Source organism: Cetorhinus maximus, chromosome 17 (assembly GCF_964194155.1).
Source record: "Cetorhinus maximus chromosome 17, sCetMax3.hap1.1, whole genome shotgun sequence".
NCBI classification, from domain to species: Eukaryota; Metazoa; Chordata; class Chondrichthyes; order Lamniformes; family Cetorhinidae; genus Cetorhinus; species Cetorhinus maximus.
The window spans coordinates 17,851,436-17,868,649 of record NC_135895.1 but is presented as its reverse complement, the minus strand read 5'-3'; the positions used below and the strand labels follow the sequence as shown (position 1 = coordinate 17,868,649).

General features: G+C 41.9%; 1 protein-coding gene across 1 annotated transcript in view; it reads right to left on the bottom strand.

Annotated features, from left to right (window-relative positions):
- Positions 1 to 13,238, bottom strand: part of LOC144692210 (bromodomain-containing protein 3-like) — a 90,488-nt gene extending 77,250 nt beyond the window's left edge. Inside the window, exons 1-3 of the mRNA XM_078560781.1 lie at positions 12,923 to 13,238; positions 7,572 to 7,709; positions 7,351 to 7,489 (exon numbers count right to left, since the gene is read on the bottom strand). Coding sequence (XP_078416907.1) covers positions 7,351 to 7,489; positions 7,572 to 7,709; positions 12,923 to 13,126 — 481 coding nt within the window. The 5' untranslated portion in view covers positions 13,127 to 13,238. The remainder of the gene's footprint in view (positions 1 to 7,350; positions 7,490 to 7,571; positions 7,710 to 12,922) is intronic.
- Positions 13,239 to 17,214: the final 3,976 nt, after the last annotated feature.

Sequence of the window (17,214 nt, the reverse complement as noted above, 5' to 3'; positions counted from 1 at the left end):
CTGCCATTATTTATTTATTTTTTTTAAAAAAATTCATTCATGGGATGTGGACTTCGCTGGCTGGGCCAGCATTTATTGCCCATCCCTAGTTGCCCTTGAGAAGGTGATGGGGAGCTGCCTTCTTGAACCACTGCAGTCCATGTGGTGTAGGTGCACCACAGTACTGAAGAACGATGCTTCAGAATTTGCTGTACCCCTAGCCAAGCTGTTCCAGTACGGCTACAACACTGGCATCTACCTGGCTATGTGGAAAATTGCCCAGGTATGTCCTGTACACAAAATGCAGGACAAATCCAACCCGGCCAATTACCACCCCATCAGTATACTCTCCATCATCAATATGTAATGGAAGAGGTCATATCAACAGTGCTATTGAGCGGCACTTGCTTAGCAATAACCTGCTCACTGATGCCCAGTTTGGGTTCTGCCAGGGACACTCAGCTCCTGGCCTCATTACAGCCTTGGTTCAACCATGGACAAAAAAGCTGAACTCCAGAGGTGAGGCAAATGTGACTGCCCTTGACATCAAGGCCACATTTGACCAAGTGTGGCATCAAAGAGCCCTAGCAAAAGTGGAGTCAATGAGAATCAGGGGGAAAATTCTCCCCTGGTTGGAGTCATACCTAGCACAAAGGAAGATGGGTGTGGTTGTTGGGAGGTCAGTCATCTCAGCTCCAGGACATCACTGCATGAGTTCCTCAAGGTAGTGTCCTAGGCCCAACCATCTTCAGCTGCTTCATCAATGGCCTTCCTTCCATCATAAAGGTCAGAAGTGGGGACGTTTGCTGATGACTGAACGAAGTTCAGCGCCATTTGTGACTCCACAGATACTGAAGCAGTCCATATCCAAATGCAGCAAGACCTGGACAATATGCAGGCTTGGGCTGACAAGAGGCAAGTAACATTCATGCCACACAAGTGTCAGGCAATGATTGTCTCCAACAAGAGAGAATCCAACCATCACCCCTTCATGTTCAACGGCATTACCATCACTGAATTTGAATCCCCCACTAACAACATCCTGGGAGTTTACCCATTGACCAGAAACTGGAATGGCCATATAAATACTGTGGCTACAAAGAACAGGTCACAGGCTAGGAATTGTGCAACAAGTAACCCACCTCCTGACTCCCCAAAGCCTGTCCACCATCTACACGGCACAAGTCAGGAGTGTGATGGAATACTCCCCACTTGTCTGGATGAGTGCAGCTCCCACAACACTCCAGAAGCTTGACACCGTCCAGGACAAAGCAGCCTGTTTGATTGGCACCACATCCACAAACATTCTCTCCCTCCACCACCAACGCACAGTAGTAGCAGTGTCCCTCCACCATCAACGCTCAATAGTAGCAGTGTGTACCATCTACAAGATTCACTGCAGGGGTTCACCAAGGCTCCTTTGAAAGCACATTCCAAACCCATGTCCACTACCATCTAGAAGGACAAGGGCAGCAGATAGGTGGGAACACCACAACCTGGAAGATCCCCTCCAAGTCACTCACCGTCCTGACTTGGAAATATATCACCATTCCTTCACTGTCGCTGGGTCAAAATCCTGGAACTCCCTTCCTAACAGCACTGTGGGTGTACCTACACCACATGGACTGCAGCGGTTCAAGAAGGCAGCTCCCATCACCTTCTCAAGGGCAACTAGGGGAGGGCAATAAACGCTGGCTGACATCCCATGAATGAGTAATAAAATAAAAAATCAAAAACAGTGTATCCACCAGCTCTGCAACCATCTCTTTTAGAACCCTTGGATGAAAGCCGTCAGATCCAGGGGTTTTTAGTCCCATTAATTTTTCCAGTGCTTTTTCTTTACTAATATTAAATCGCTAAGTTCCTCACTCTCATTAGCACTTTAGTTCCTCACTATTTCTGGGAGGTTGCCTGTGTCTTCTACTGTGAAGACAAAATGTTTGTTTAACTTCTCTGCCATTTCCTTATTCCCTGTTGTAATTTCTGCTGTCTCTGCCTCTAAGGGACCCACATTTACTTTTGTTAATCACACACTCTTTTTACATACTATTACAAAGCTTCTGTACACAGAGTGCTGTTGCAAGATGAAATCCTAATCTATAGGCTCTTGCAACTCTGGCAAGAGTGTGGTTGTTAACATTGCAAGTTTACTGGAAGATTGGATCAAGTGTTTGAAAGGGGAAGATGGAGGATATTGGGAATAATAATATGGAGTGATGAGATTAGGTTTGGATTACTCTAGCATTGAGCTGACATGGATGGATTGAATAGTATCTTTCCAGGACTAAACATCTATGGTTCTAAAATTGTTAAGTCATAGGATACCCAAACGAGTAGGAAAACTTGTGAAGGAAAGGAGAATGGCAGGTGATGGAAAGACTGAAAGTGGTAGACCCATCAAAAGTTGAAGCAACAACACATTGGCTTCAGTGGCAATTATGACTGCAAAAAATAAATGAAATTTGAAGTGCATCAACTACAGTTAATGGTGCCCACAAGTACATAAATTGATACTATGAGGATCATGATTAGAATGAAAAGGGAAGTACTTATGAGAAGTTATTAGAATGTGGAGTGCTTCACCAGAAGTGATTATTATGGCAGAAACTACATTATTTGAAAAAGGAAATTTTCTAGGGAAATTGGAGAGGATTAGATAGTTCTAAATGGCCAATTTTAATGCTGCAAATTTTAAATTATTAGAACAGTATATTCATAAACATACATTAGTGAAACATGTACATCAGGACAAAAGTTTGGCACAAATGTTACAATAAATTCCAAATACAATTTTGCATCCTTCCTTTCAAATAAGGAAAACAGAAAATCTTTGAATTTGCCCAGTCAAGCCAAGTTTCCACAATCGTGTGCGCTAATTAAAAAAATTGCACTAAAAGCCAGCCACGAAGCTGGCCATGTCCCACCACCATTAATCACAACCACTAATTGGACCTTTGAGGAGGCTGTTAAAATAATACTACTATTTCCTTCAGGCAAATGGATAATAACTAATTTAATTTCCTCATCCCAAATCAAAAATTATTAAATGCCTTTTTGGAAGTCCACGTAATGTGCCGCACAAACTTGGGAGCAGGGTTAGAACTCATGAAATAACAGGGACAGTAGCAACATGGGTGCAAAATTGGTTTGAGTGACAGGAAACAGTAGTGGTTAATGATTGTTTTTCAGACTGAAAGATGATTTATAGTGGAGTTCCCCAGGGGTTGGTGTTAGGACCCTTTGCTCTTCCTAATATATAATAATGGCCTGAACTTGGTGTAGAGGAGACAGGCACAATTTCAAAATTTGCAAATGATGCAAAACTTGGAAGTATTGTGAACTGAGGAGGATAGTGTAGAACTTAAAAGGACATAGCTGCCCATTCCACCAACCTAAGTCACGGAATCTTAACAGCACAGAAGGAAAGCATTTGGCATATCAGGTCTGCACCGGCTCTCCAAATGAGCATTATGACCTTGTGCTATTACCCTACCTTTTCCCCCGAACCCTTGCACATTGTAAGTGGCAGATGAAACTTGCGTAAAGATGATCACAGAAGGCAATACAAAATAAAGAGTACAATTCTAAATGGGGTGCAGGAACAGAGGAACCTGGGTGCACACGTGTACAAATCAAAGAGAAAGCATAGAAAAGATTCACCAGAATGTTTCCAGGGATGAGCAACTTCAGTTATGAAGGTAGATTGGAGAAGTTGGGACTGTCCTTGGAGAAGAGGAGGTCGAGAAGAGATTTGACAGAGGTATTCAAAACTGAGGAGTCTGGACAGAGTATAGGGAGAAACTGCTTCCATTGGTGGAAGGATCGAGAACAAAAAAGAGCACAGATTTAATGTAATTAGCAATAGAAGCAATGGTGACATGAGCAAAAACTTTTTCTACGCAGAGTGATTAGGATCTGGAATGCACTGCCCGAGTGTGTGGTGGGGGCAGGCTCAATTGAGGCAGTCAAGGGGAAACTGGATTATTATCTGAAAAGGAAAAATGTACAAGGCTATGGGGATAAGGCAAGGCATTGCTCCTGTTGATGAATTGCTCCTTCAGAGAGCCAGCAGAGACATGACAGCCCAAATGCGCTGTAACTATTCTGATTCTACATCTTTCTTTATTAATCCATAGCTTTATCAAATAACTACTATAATGAGCTATAACTTTTTATATCATGTTAAAATCAATACATTTTTCTCATCTAAAGTGAGATATCTCAACAACTTGCATTTACATAGTGCCTATAATGCAGTCAAATGTCCCAAGGCACTTGACAGAACATCAAACAATTTGACACTGAGCTACATAAGGGGTTATTACAAGTTGGTCAAAGGGCTAGGTTTTAAGGAGCATCTTAAGGAGGGTTGTAGAGAAAAGCCAGGGAACTACAGACCAGTGAGTCTCACGTCAGTGGTAGGGAAACTATTAGAGAAAGTTCTGAAGGAGAGTATCTATCTCCACTTGGAGAGGCAAGGTTTGATCAGAGATAGTCAGCATGGCTTTGTCAGAGGGAGGTTATGCCTAACAAATTTGATTGAATTTTTTTGAGGCGGTGGCCAGGTGTGTAGATGAGGGTAGTGCAGTTGATGTAGTTTATATGGATTTCAGCAAAGCCTTTGACAAGGTCCCACATGGGAGACTTATAAAGGTGACAAATGCATATGGGATACAGGGTAATTTGATAAGGTGGATTCAAAATTGATTTAGTTGTAGGAGGCAGAGGATGATGACAGAAGGATGCTTTGGTGACTGGAAGCCAGTGTCCAGTGGCATGCCACAGGGATCTGTGCTCCATCCCATATTATTTGTCATTTATATAAACGACAGATAACTACGTGGGGGGTAGGATTAGTAAGTTTGCGGATGGCACAAAGATTGGCCGGGTGGTTAACAGTGAGGTTGAGTGTCTTGGGCTACAGGAAGATATAGACGGGATGGTCAAATGGGCAGATAAGTGGCAGTTGGAATTTAACCCTGAAAAGTGAGAGGTGATACACTTTGGAAGGAGTAATTTGACAAGGGCGTATTCAATGAATGGCATGACACTAGGAAGTTCTGAGGAACAAAGGGACCTTGGCATGTGTGTCCATAGATCTCTGAAGGCAGAGGGGCAAGTTAGTGGGGTGGTGAAAAAGGCATATGGGACACTTGCCTTTATCAATCAAGGCATAGATTACAAAAGTAAGGAGGTCACGTTGGAGTTGTATAGAACCTTGGTGAGGCCACAGCTGGAGTACTGTGTGCATGTGCAGTTCTGATTGCCACATTATAGGAAGGATGTAATTGCACTGGAGGGGTGCAGAGGTGGTTCACCAGGACGTTGCCTGGGATGAAACATTTAAGTTATGGAGAGGTTGGATAGACTTGGGTTGTTTTTGTTGGAGCAGAGAAGACTGAGGGGGCGACCTGATCGAGGTGTACAAGATTATGATGGGCATGGACAGGGTGGATAGAGAGCAGCTGTTCCCCTTAGTTGAAGGGTCAGTCCCGAGGGGGCATAAGTTCAAGGTGAGGGGCAGGAGGTTTTGGGGGATGTGAGGAAAAACTTTTTTACCCAGAGGGTGGTGACGGTCTGGAATGCACTACCTGGGAGGGTGGTGGAGGCGGGTTGCCTCACATCCTTTAAAAAGTACCTGGATGAGCACTTGGCACGTCATAATATTCAAGGCTATGGGCCAAGTGCTGGTAAATGGGATTAGGTAGGTAGGTCAGGTGTTTCTCACGTGTCGGTGCAGACTCGATGGGCCAAAGGGCCTCTTCTGCACTGTGATTCTGTGATCATAAAGAAGGAAAACGAGTAGAGCAGTGGAAAAGTTGGGGGTGGAGAGGGTGAATTTGAGAGCTTAGGGCCATGGCAGCTGAAGGCATGGCTGCCAATGGTGGTGTAATTAAAACTTGGGGATGCATAAGAGTCTAGGACTGGAGAAGTGGAGAGATCCGAGGGCTGTGGGTCAAAATGTGGTTGGAAATATGGAGGAGAAAGGCCATGGAGGGATTTGAAAACTAGGATGAGTATTTTAAACAAGGTGGTGCTTAAGCAGGAAAAAGTGAGCCCGGGGAGAAGGTTGAACAGAGCTTTGTGTGAGTTGGGATATAGTAGAGTTTAGGATGAGCTTAAGTTATGGGAAGCATATCAGGTATGCATTGAAGTAGTCAAGTCTAGAAGTAACAAAGGCATGGATGGGGATTTCAGCTGCAGATGAGCTGAGACAGGGACAAAGTCCAGTGATGTTATGCAAATAGCCAGGCTTAATGTTACGTGGTCAGAAGTTCATCTTGAGGTCAAATACATCACCAAGGTTGCAAACGAGTCTGGTTCAACCTCTAACAGTTGCTAAGGAGGATGACATCAAAGGCTAGGGAACTGAGTTCACAGCATAACCCCCTTTCATAATATAAAGCTTCCTGTTTCATACAGAACTGCCCACTCCATTAAGATGTCTTAATGCTTCCTTGTGATCCTTCCAATCTCTCCTCTCCAAAATTAAAGCTTCTCTTGTTTCCAAGTTAGTTCCTTGCATATAAAACAAAACCATGGACCCGCTCCTCCATTCTAGCTTGGGGCTTCAAACTGAAACAAAGCACCCACATTCAAGACTGTAGTTACAATCTGTTCCTCTCTTTTTCCAGAACATGGGTAGCTAAACATAAACCACTAATTTCTTTGGCTGCCACTCCCCTTAAATCAGTTTACGTTGAATGCTCTCCTACAAATCCAAATCTGAAAATTTTGGTCCGCTGTCTGGTTTCTCAATTGATAATGTCACTTTCCAGACTTATTCCCATTTTCAATCTGCCCTCTTTTGTGAGCACACAAGAGATCCTCATGTGCATTTTTGTTCCACAGTTATAAATATTCTAGAAACTAATGTATATACATACATATGTATGTATCAGTCTTCAATTTTCTGATGGGTAGAATTGAGGAAGTCACATTAACTAAGACTCCTTCTGATTCTATTAAACAGAGTTCAATGCACCTACATTTCATATGACATGCTGTTAGGGAAGATTTTCAAATTATAGCTATCCAGCATTACTGGTCACTGTTCTTTCTCGTGTCTTCTATTCAGTACTAGTTCTCTCCCTACGGTTAAAATGAAGAGTTTTAAATATTCACTAATTTCTTTGAAATGCCCAAAAAAAGAATACCATTGAGCAGATTTTAAAAGTTGAAGGATTATAGAATAAGATTTTCACTTAATGTTAATATTAGGGCGCAAGAAAGTTGCAGGACCATGTCTCCCATCTTCTTCCCCAAATATAGTTTATATTACAGAAGATTGAGGGTGCTTGCTGCCCCTCTGCCTCAACACCTCCAAATAACGTTATAAAATAAGGAGGGGATACTTGTTCAATTGATTACCTGATCCTTTTCTTCCTTTGCCATTCCCTCCTCTTTTGCTAACCACAGGAAGTTCTATTTCCTCTTGTGGCATTTGTGACACCTTCTGTAGAAAAAGCTTCTCCAATGTTTGTGCCATTACAACTATGTCATCCCCTGGCTATAAACAGACACTAGTTATATCCTTTAATCAACATAACACAAGAAACACTCAGCAATTTATAAAAGGTGTAATAACATACCCGATTATATACGTAACAGTTGGTAAACATTGTATTTATGTCTTCTACACACTCCATAGCTTTACAGTAATATTTATTTTCCAAGCGTTTTTTGATTGTACCCAAATCCATTGGGTTCTTTGTTATCTGATAATAATCCTGTGGGAAAAAAAAACGAGGCCACCAGGCTTAGGAGCAGCATACAGTCATGATATGGTTGAGAAAAAAACCTAATTGCACAAACTAGTTACTAGCTTTAATTACTCAATTCTTCAATTGATTAACCTATTAAGAGTATTTATTTTCTTAAAAACTGCATACTCTTAAAATTACTCCAGACACAACAATGAACAAATGTCTTTCCCTTCCCAAGTTTAAAAGCTCATCAACCGTTATTTGAATATAAAATGCGGACTTTAGTCAAATCGAAATTTAAGGAAATTACTGGATAAATATAATGCAGTAGATGCAGTGTACATGGATATGCAGAAGTGTGTCAATTTGGCATCTCAAGAAGCATATAGCAAAAATTCAAGAGTGTGGTATGAGGAAATATAACTGCATGGATAGAAAGTTGATCCACCCTAAATGTTTGTTTTATATTAATCAGTGTGCATTGCTCATATTTTAGAAGGGCTGTAAGTGTTGTGGCTAGGTCTACTTTTGTACTTGGAATATACAGATAATTTTCACTTGAACATTATGAAGTGGAATCGTGAAATTTGCTGATAACACAAGAGTGGGGCTGAGTTGGCAAATGGCATGACTGGAAAATATTTCTAAAAACAAAGAGGTGGAAGAGCCATTTCATGTGGCTATGGTTAAGGTGTACATTGTGCAAGGAGAAACAAGGATATACTCAATGGAATGATAAATAAAGGGAAGTTGGGATTCAAATTCCCAAAAGTTATGTATGCAGGCAGATAAAGACAATAATGGCTAACAGCTTTGGGAGTTTATAAGAAGGTTATATACTATAAAGAATAAACCCATGTGAGAAATTTGTACAAAACAATGGTTGAACTGCAGAACACTAGGTATTGATTTCAGTGTCCCACAGTAATCCAGAGACCAGAATTGATGAACCAGAGAATTCAAATTAAAATCCCACAATAGCAGTTTGATAACTTATAATTCTGTTTTAAGAGAAAACACTGCAAATAAAAAAGTTGGTTTCATGGTCACTTTATTACTATCAGATTGTCATAAAATCCCAACTGATTCACTGATGTCCTTTTGAAAAGAAAACCTGCTGTTCTTACTTGGTTTGGCATGGAAGTGACTTGTGTCCCATACCAACATAATTGACTTTAACTACTACTGCAGCAGTTCAAGGCGACCACTACCACCTTTCTCAGGAAAATTAGGAATGGGTAATAATTGTCCTTGCCAGCGACATTCACATCAAGAATAATTTTTATATATTTTTTTTAAAAGCTACTAAATCAGAGCCAAATATTATAGATTGACCAGGATTTTTAAAAAAATCTTTCATGGGAGGTGGTGGCACTGGCAAGGCCAACATTTGTTGTCCATCCCTAATTGCCCATGAGCTAAATGACTTACTAGGCCATTTCAGAGAGCAGTTAAGAGCCTGAAGTCACATGTAGGCCAGGCAAGAATGACTAATGTCCTTTAGGAAAGGAAATCTGTGAACCAGATGGGATTTTACAACAATCTATGATCGTGGTCACTATTACTGAGACTAACTTTCAATTTTAGATTTTGTTTGAATTTAATTTCCACCAGCTGCCTTGGTGGGATTTGAACTCGTGTGCCCAGAACATTAGGCTGGGCCTCTGGATTACAAGCCCAGTATCATTACCACTACACCACCCTCTCCCAATGCGAAGCATAAGAAACCAGAGTTACAAGGAGAGACTTCAGATAATGGGAGTACTGAATCAGAGAAGTCTAAAAGGAGATCCAGGTGAAGTTTTCCTTTTAAAAAAAGAGCTTTGATAGAGTACCTAGGGGAAAACACATTTTCTGGCTGGCAAGCCAATGACAAGAGGTCATCAATTTAAAATAACCACACTCCTCACTTAGTGATTAGGAGAAATTTCTGCTGTTATACAGAGATGCTGGAACACCAATTCCTTTTAGATCATTTGAACAAAGAACTGGTACACATAAGGGCCGAATGGTTTCTTTCATGCTGTAAATGTCTACACAGTTTTAGCTGCCCACCCTTTTCCAAAGATAGAAGAGCATTGTGGTGAAAAACCAGATTTGGAATGTCTACTCTCAACAATCAATTGCATCTTTTCAGAAAAACTCCTCCACTCCAAGCACACATTCTCTCCACCAAAGGCAAGGATTAGGAACAAAAACAAAACTTGCTGGAAAAACTCAGCAGGTCTAACAGCATCTGTGGAAAGAAAGACAGAGTTAACGTTCAGTCCATATGACTTCTTCAGAACTAAAGAGAGGTAGAAATGTGGTGAAATATATACTGTTTAAGGTGGGGGGGGAGGGGGAGACAGGCGAAGCTGGATAGAAGGCCAGTGATAGGCGGTGGTAAAGGAGAGATTGCAAGATATGTCATAAAAAGGTCAAAGGGGTGTTGATGGTGATGATACTGGTTAAAGGAGGAGCTAATGGTGACATTAAGAGTAGAAAGCAGGATAAGCAAGTGACAGATGGCCCTAGTGGGGGTGGGAACAGTGTGGGAAAAAAAGATCAAAATAGGCAAAAAGGTGGGGATAAAACAATGAATGGAAATAAATTTTAATATATATTTTTTCTGCTATTTCAATGTAAAAATTAAAAAAAATACATATTGAAAAAAGATGGGGTGAGGAGGGAGGAGAGTGTTCACGATCTGAAGTTGTTGAACTCAATATTCAGTCCGGAGGGCTGTAAAGTGCCTAATCAGAAGATGAAGTGCTGATCCTCCAGTTTGCATTGAGCTTCACTGAAACATTGCAGCCAGGCCAAGGACAGACATGTGGGCATGAGAGCAGGGTGGTGTGTTGAAATGGCAAACGACAGGAAGGTCTGGGTCATGCTTGCGGACAGACCAAAGGTGTTTCACAAAGCGGTCACCCAGTCTGTGTTTGGTCTCTCCAACGTAGTGACCACATTGGGAACAGCGAATGCTGCGGACCAAATTGAGGGAAGTGCAAGTGAAGTGAAGTGGAGTGTTTGAGCCCTAGGAAGGCGGGGAGGGGTGGGGGTGGGGGGGGGGAGGAGTAAAGGGGCAGGTGTTGTACCATCTGCGATTGTATGGGAAGGTGCCATGGGAGGGGGGTTGGGGTGTAGGAGGTGAGGGAGGAGTGGACCAAAGAGTCTCAAAGGGAACGGTTCCTATGGAATGCCCCGGGGGTGGTGGTGGTGGTGGGGGGGGGGGGGGGGGGGAGAAAGAGAGAGAGAGTGGAGGGAAGTGTGGTGGCATCATGCTGAAGTTGGCGGAGGATGATCCTTTGAACGCAGAGGCTGGTGGGGTGAAAAGTCAGGACAAGGGTTCTGGGAGAGGAAGGTGTGAGGGCAGAGGCACGGGAGATAGGTTGGACATGGTTGAGGGCCCTGTCAACCACCGTGGGTGGGAAACCTCAGTTAAAAGGAAGGAGGAAGACATGTCAGAAGCACTGTTTTGGAGAGTACAATCATAAAAACAGATGCGACAGAGGCGAAGGAACTGAGAGAATGGGATGGAGTCCTTGCAGGAAGCAGGGTGTGAGGAGCTGTAGTCAAGGTAGCTGTGGGAGTTGGCAGGTTTGTAATGAATATTGGTGGACAGTCTATCACCAGAAATCAAGACAGAAAGGTCAAGGAAGGGGAAGGAAGTGTCAGCGATGGACCATGTGAAAGTGACGGAGGGGTGGAAATTGGAAGCAAAATTAATAAATTTTTCCAGGTCCAGATGAGAGTATAAAGTGGCACCGAAACAGTCATCGATGTACAGGAGAAAGAGTTGAGGGACGGGACCCAAGTAGAACTGGAACAAGGAATGTTCCACATACCCCATAAAGAGACAGGCAAAGCTGGGGCCCATGCGGGTACCCATAGCCACACCTTTTATTTGGAGGAAGTGAAACGAGTTTAAGGAGAAGAAATTGTTCAGTGAGAGAACAAGTTCAGCCAGACGGAGGAGAGTGGTAGTGGATGGGGATTGTTCAGGCCTCTGTTCAAGGAAGAAGGGGAGAGCCCTCAGACCATCCTGGTTGGGGACGGAGGTGAAGAGGTGGCGGTTGGGGCCAGGGAACTGGAAATTGTTGATATGATGTAGGGCATCAGAGGAATCGTGGATGTAGGTGGGAAGAGACTGGACAAGGGGAGAGACGGAGAGAGAATGGAGTCAAGATAGGAAGAAATTAGTTCCGTGGGGCAGGAACAGGCTGACACGATCGGTCTACTGGGACAGTCCTGTCTGCGGATTTTGGGGAGGAGGTAGAAGTGGGCTGTCCAAGGTTGGGAGACTATGAGGGTGGAAGCTGTGGAGGGAAGATCTCCAGAGATGATGAGGTCAGTGACAGTCCTGGAAACAATGGCTTAATGTTCGACACCCCTTCGACATTTTGTTCATAACATCTTTTGCAATCTCTCCTTTGCCTCCACCTATCACTGGCCTTCTATCCAGTTTCACTTGTCCCACCCCCCTTAAACAATATATATTTCACCACATTTCTACTTCCATTTCTGAAGAGTCATATGGACTCGAAACATTAACTGTCTTTCTCTCCACAGATGCTGTCAGACCTGCTGAGTTTTTCCAGCAATTTTTGTTTTTGTTTCAGATTTCCAGCATCCGCAGTATTTTGCTTTTATCCAAGAATTAGGAATAGTGGACAATAATCAAAAAGCACAACCCAGTTTAGCATAGCTGAAAGTAGGGAGCCAAATGTAAAGTTCTTACGTAAGCATCGTAATGTACTAGAAGAAGTTGAGTATCCTTTATCTGTAAATCCAAAAACCAAACATCCAAAAACTGCATTTCTTTGAACCTCATTGACCTTTAGCATGGGAAATCTAGTAGTTTGTCTGCTGTTTACCTTGCAATTTTTGTGGTGAACGCGTCAAAAGGAAACTTATTACAGGTACCCTGTATTTGTTATTCAGTGATACATCTTACTTTCCTGGCCATTTTATTTAGGCTATAGCTAGCCAAGGCTTAGGCTATTGTAATGCAGGTTGAGGGTTTTGGATAAAGGATACTCGACCTGCATTTTATCAATTGCTGCCATCGTTACTTATGCTTCATTTTCCTGTCTTCTAGTGTGGACATCTCAAAAATTTCAGCTCCAATCCACATCAGATTTATAAATTGGCTCTGAATTGTAATTTGTCAAGTACTGCTACGAAAAAATCCATAGCAATGTAATTGGATACAGCATTATATATTCTAATCAGATAAGATAAGAATTCTTTACAGGCAAGTTTAATTTCACAGCATCAACAGGCTGTTGGAATGGCCATGCAAAATGGTGCTTCCACAGAGCTTTAACCACCACTTTCTCCAAATACTGAAGCTGATTTGTCATGCGGCTAGGTTTCTTTGGATTGCGATATTCTGGTGGCTGTGGATTCACAATTGTATGCTCCTGGTGGGGTCTTTTATCCACAGTTGATGTCATTTTGAATTTCAAAACTTCTTGTGCTCAGCCAACAGGATTTTAAACTTTCCTTTCAATGTTCTTGATACATCATTAATCCCATCATGGCTTCATGGTAGACTCATGATAGAATCTGTTAATTAAAAATAATACATTTTTAGACAACATCGCACTTTTTACTTTAATTTGACTTTGGCCATCAAAGAATTCAGGCAGTGTACATTTTTTAAAGGAGGAAATACTATTGGATGCAAAACAAACCCAAGCAAAAGATTCAATTTAGGCTAATATGAGTGAGCTATCTTAGCATTGTCCCATCTCAGAAACCAGACATCATGCCATACTTTCAAAGTGAGATTTTACAAGTGTGGGAAAGGAGGGTTTGATACAGATGAATGATAAAGATAGCCAGAAGGAAATCAGCTTCATTCAAGAATGCAATAGAAAAGGAGGAGACCACCAGTTCAGTACAGAATACTAGAAATAAGCAACATGGAAGACCATTTTCCTTTGCTCAACAAATTAAATCCAATATAAAAACTCTCTTTATTTAAAAAAAATTGTATTCAGTGGTCAGGGCCCACTAGATATTTGTCTCTTGCATGTAGAAATTAGAAAAACTGGGATAAAAATAGAAAATGCTGGAAATACTCAAAGTCAAACAGTATCTGGGCAGAGAGAAACCGAGTTACTGTTTCAGGTCAATGACATTTTGATTTTCAGCAGCGGCAGTATTTTGCTTTTGTATTAGAAAAGTTGGGATTGTTCCTACAGTAGAAAATAAATAAATAAAAAGGGGCTCAACATTATTTACTCCATGAAAACCCTTCATAAAGAGAAATTGCTTCTAGAGGTAGGAGGGTCAATAACAAGATAACTGGCAAAAGATCTGGGGGTGGGGAAGGTGACTTTACTGAGGACATTAAACGAAAGTTGGGAGATAAATTTCATGTTATGGCATAACATTTCTGAATTTTATTTTGCTGAAACCACTATTTTGGACATTAGAAATTGTGGGGTGGATAATTGGAGGGGAAAACATGGAGAAGTTCATAAAAAAAATAGTTGCAGGTCACTCATTAAAACAGTGCTTGTTATGGGCAGAAAGTCACCAAGGCTGCTTCGACAGCACCTTCCAAACCTGCGACCTTTACCACCTAGAAAGACAAGGGCAGCAGATACATGGGAATGTCACCACCTGCAAGTTCCCCTCCCAAGTCACACACCATCCTGACTTGGAAATATATCACCGTTCCTTCATTGTTACTGGGTCAAAATCCTGGAACACTCTCCCAGACAGTACTGTGGGTGTAACTACAGCACATGGACTGCAGTGGTTCAAGGCAGTGGCTCACCGCCACCTTCTCAAGGGCAATTAGGGATGGACAGTAAAAATGCTGGCTTAGCCAGTGACATTCACATCCCATGAAAGAATTAAAAAAAAGGCAACGTGCAGCATTTATAATGCTGAAAGTCTAATGAGCTTCCAGTGGAATAAGTAATAGAAGTAGTTGTAACAAGTGTGGATACTCATGAGATTCCCTACAAGAGCTGGTTTGCATAAGAATTTAATAGAATTTTTGTCTGTGTACCTCATTTAATATCATAGATATTAGGATGAGAATCTTTGTTTCTCCACATCCCAATTTGTGTTGTTTTTTTGCAGAGAACTCCTGGAAAGTAACAAAACCAATGTTATTAGACCTGGGACACCCTCCCGCAAGCAGCACTTTCAGACAGTTGCCCCCTCTCTATCTCCCATTACTGCTTAAAAACAGCAGATATCTACCAGGTCAACCAAGCCCTAATTCTGCTCAGCATCAGGTTCTGCCTCCTTGCTATCAAAAACCATCAGCCCCATCACACCACACCTAACCCCAGAACTGTGCTCACAACACAGGACCTCAGTCCCAGTGTTATCAGAGCGCAGTTAGTTTGCCATGTTTCACACTTGTATAGGGAAGGTAACCAATTTGTTAGGAATCAGTAACACTCTTCTTGAGCCTTCCATCCTTCCCCCAACACGCCATCTCCCTTTCCTCTCCAAAATCCTCAAATGCATTACCCACCTCCAAAATCTATGCCCATCATTTCCAGAACAGCAAGGTGGTGGTACGGTCACAGGACTGGTATTCCAGAGAACCAAGGTAATGCTCTGGGGACCCAGGTTTGAATCCCGCCACAGCAGATGGTGAAATTTGAATGCAATAAAAAAAATCTGGAATTAAAAATCTGATGATGACCACAAAAACATGGCCAATTGTTGTAAAAACCTATCTGGTTTTCAAATCTCTCTTTTGTCTTGCCCTATCTCTCTAATCTCCTCCACCCCCATGAAATATCTGTGCTCCACTAATCCTGGTCTCAAGCACTCCTGATTCTAATTGCTCCGCTATTATCCACTGGGGGAGTGAGTATTCTGCAGCAGGGGAAAAGACCATACTGAAAAAGGTGCTACTGTTAGCAGTCTCCAGGCAGCAAAAGTGTTGCTGTTAGCTGGTACTGTGTAGTTGGGGCTCAGAAGTTCTGGGGAGCTCAGAAGGTCACTGGCTCCGTGCAGGAAAGGGTTAGGGCTCAGAAGCAGCCCTGGGAGCCATTTATAGCTTAGCATAGCTGGGGAGATTGGAACTTGGTGAAATCCAGGGACAGTGCCAGCCCAGTGAAGCTAGCTAGCTATTAAAGAGCTGAAATTTCGCCAGTACAGGCTGGAGTGCAGGCTTGGGAATCTAGAGGAACGGAGTCTCAGGAGATGAGATTGAAACCCTGGGAGGTGTGCAGTTATTGAGGCAGTCCAAATTGGAGCAGTTTTGAAGAAATTCAGAGGCTTGATCTTTGAAAGTGAAAAATTTGGAGTCCCTTGTGAGACACAGACAGGGTTTCAAAGAGATTGGTTGACTCTGTTTATTGACAACTAGGTGCGTTGCTGAGAAACCTGTTGGATTGGTCTTGGTCACATTTGCTATTTATTGTACAATGTGGTGTGTTCGACCACAATTTGCTTGTTAATTCACATGTACTTCATAGTAACCCTGATCATTACAGCATAAGATAGATATTGTAAATGGTTTTATCTTTTTGACCTCGCATTATAAAGTTTATTTTTGTTTGTTCAAGACCTGTGGAATCGTGTGGCTTTATTCTCTTAGCAAGTGTCTTGTATCTTAAACTTTTGTCTACTTTAAACAAAACATTATTGGTCCCTAACCAAATCTTACCAACAACTTGGGGCTCTGGTCGAGGATCATAACAATAGAAGCACTAGCTATATAAAGTGGAAGACGTAAAGCCACAGTGGGATGGTATATTCCCCAGGGGTAGCTCAGTAGAAAGCCTAAAACGGCACCAAAATCCATTAACAAAGGTGAATACCCTCCAATGTAACTGGAGTTTTATAAAAAAAATAAATAGAATTTCTGGTTATTATAAATTTATTTTCTGTTTTGCTAATGGCTATTGACCAAGGTTCAAGTCTTAATTGTTTTATCAGGGAATGTCATGTAGCAGGAGTAGACACTGTCAATTAGCATCAGGAATCAATGAAGGCTCTGTGAGGCATCCTACAAGACAGCATGTGTCAGTTTGATCAACCTTCCCAGATGGATTTTGGATTTAAGAACAAGGCCATTTTCTAGAATAGTCTAAAATTCAACACCACACTCAGTTGGCAAGCTTAAACAGTGAACCTTTCCAATGTACTTAATGATTACAAAAAATAGGAAGAGGGAGGAGCTTTGAGTAAACAGATAGCTGGAGTTGGTTTAATTATTTAGAGCTTGCAGACATTCTCACTGATATGTGCAGAGATTTATCAGAATTACAATTTGAGCCATGTAGCATGCGCAAGGTGTCAAAGTGTTATTATAAAACAGGTCCAGTTCTTGGGACCAGATCATAAAGCAGTTAAAAGTACTTGCTACAAGAAAAAGTGAAGAACAGAGTGATCAACCTCTTGGCAACTTCAGACCTGGAAGTAGAAGAATGCCAACTGCTATTTGAGCACTTACATAAATCCATTTGTTCAAAATTCCAAATTTCTGCAAAATAAACCTCATAGGCTCAGACGTTTACAGCACAGGAGGCCACCATTTAACCCATCGTGTCTGCACCAG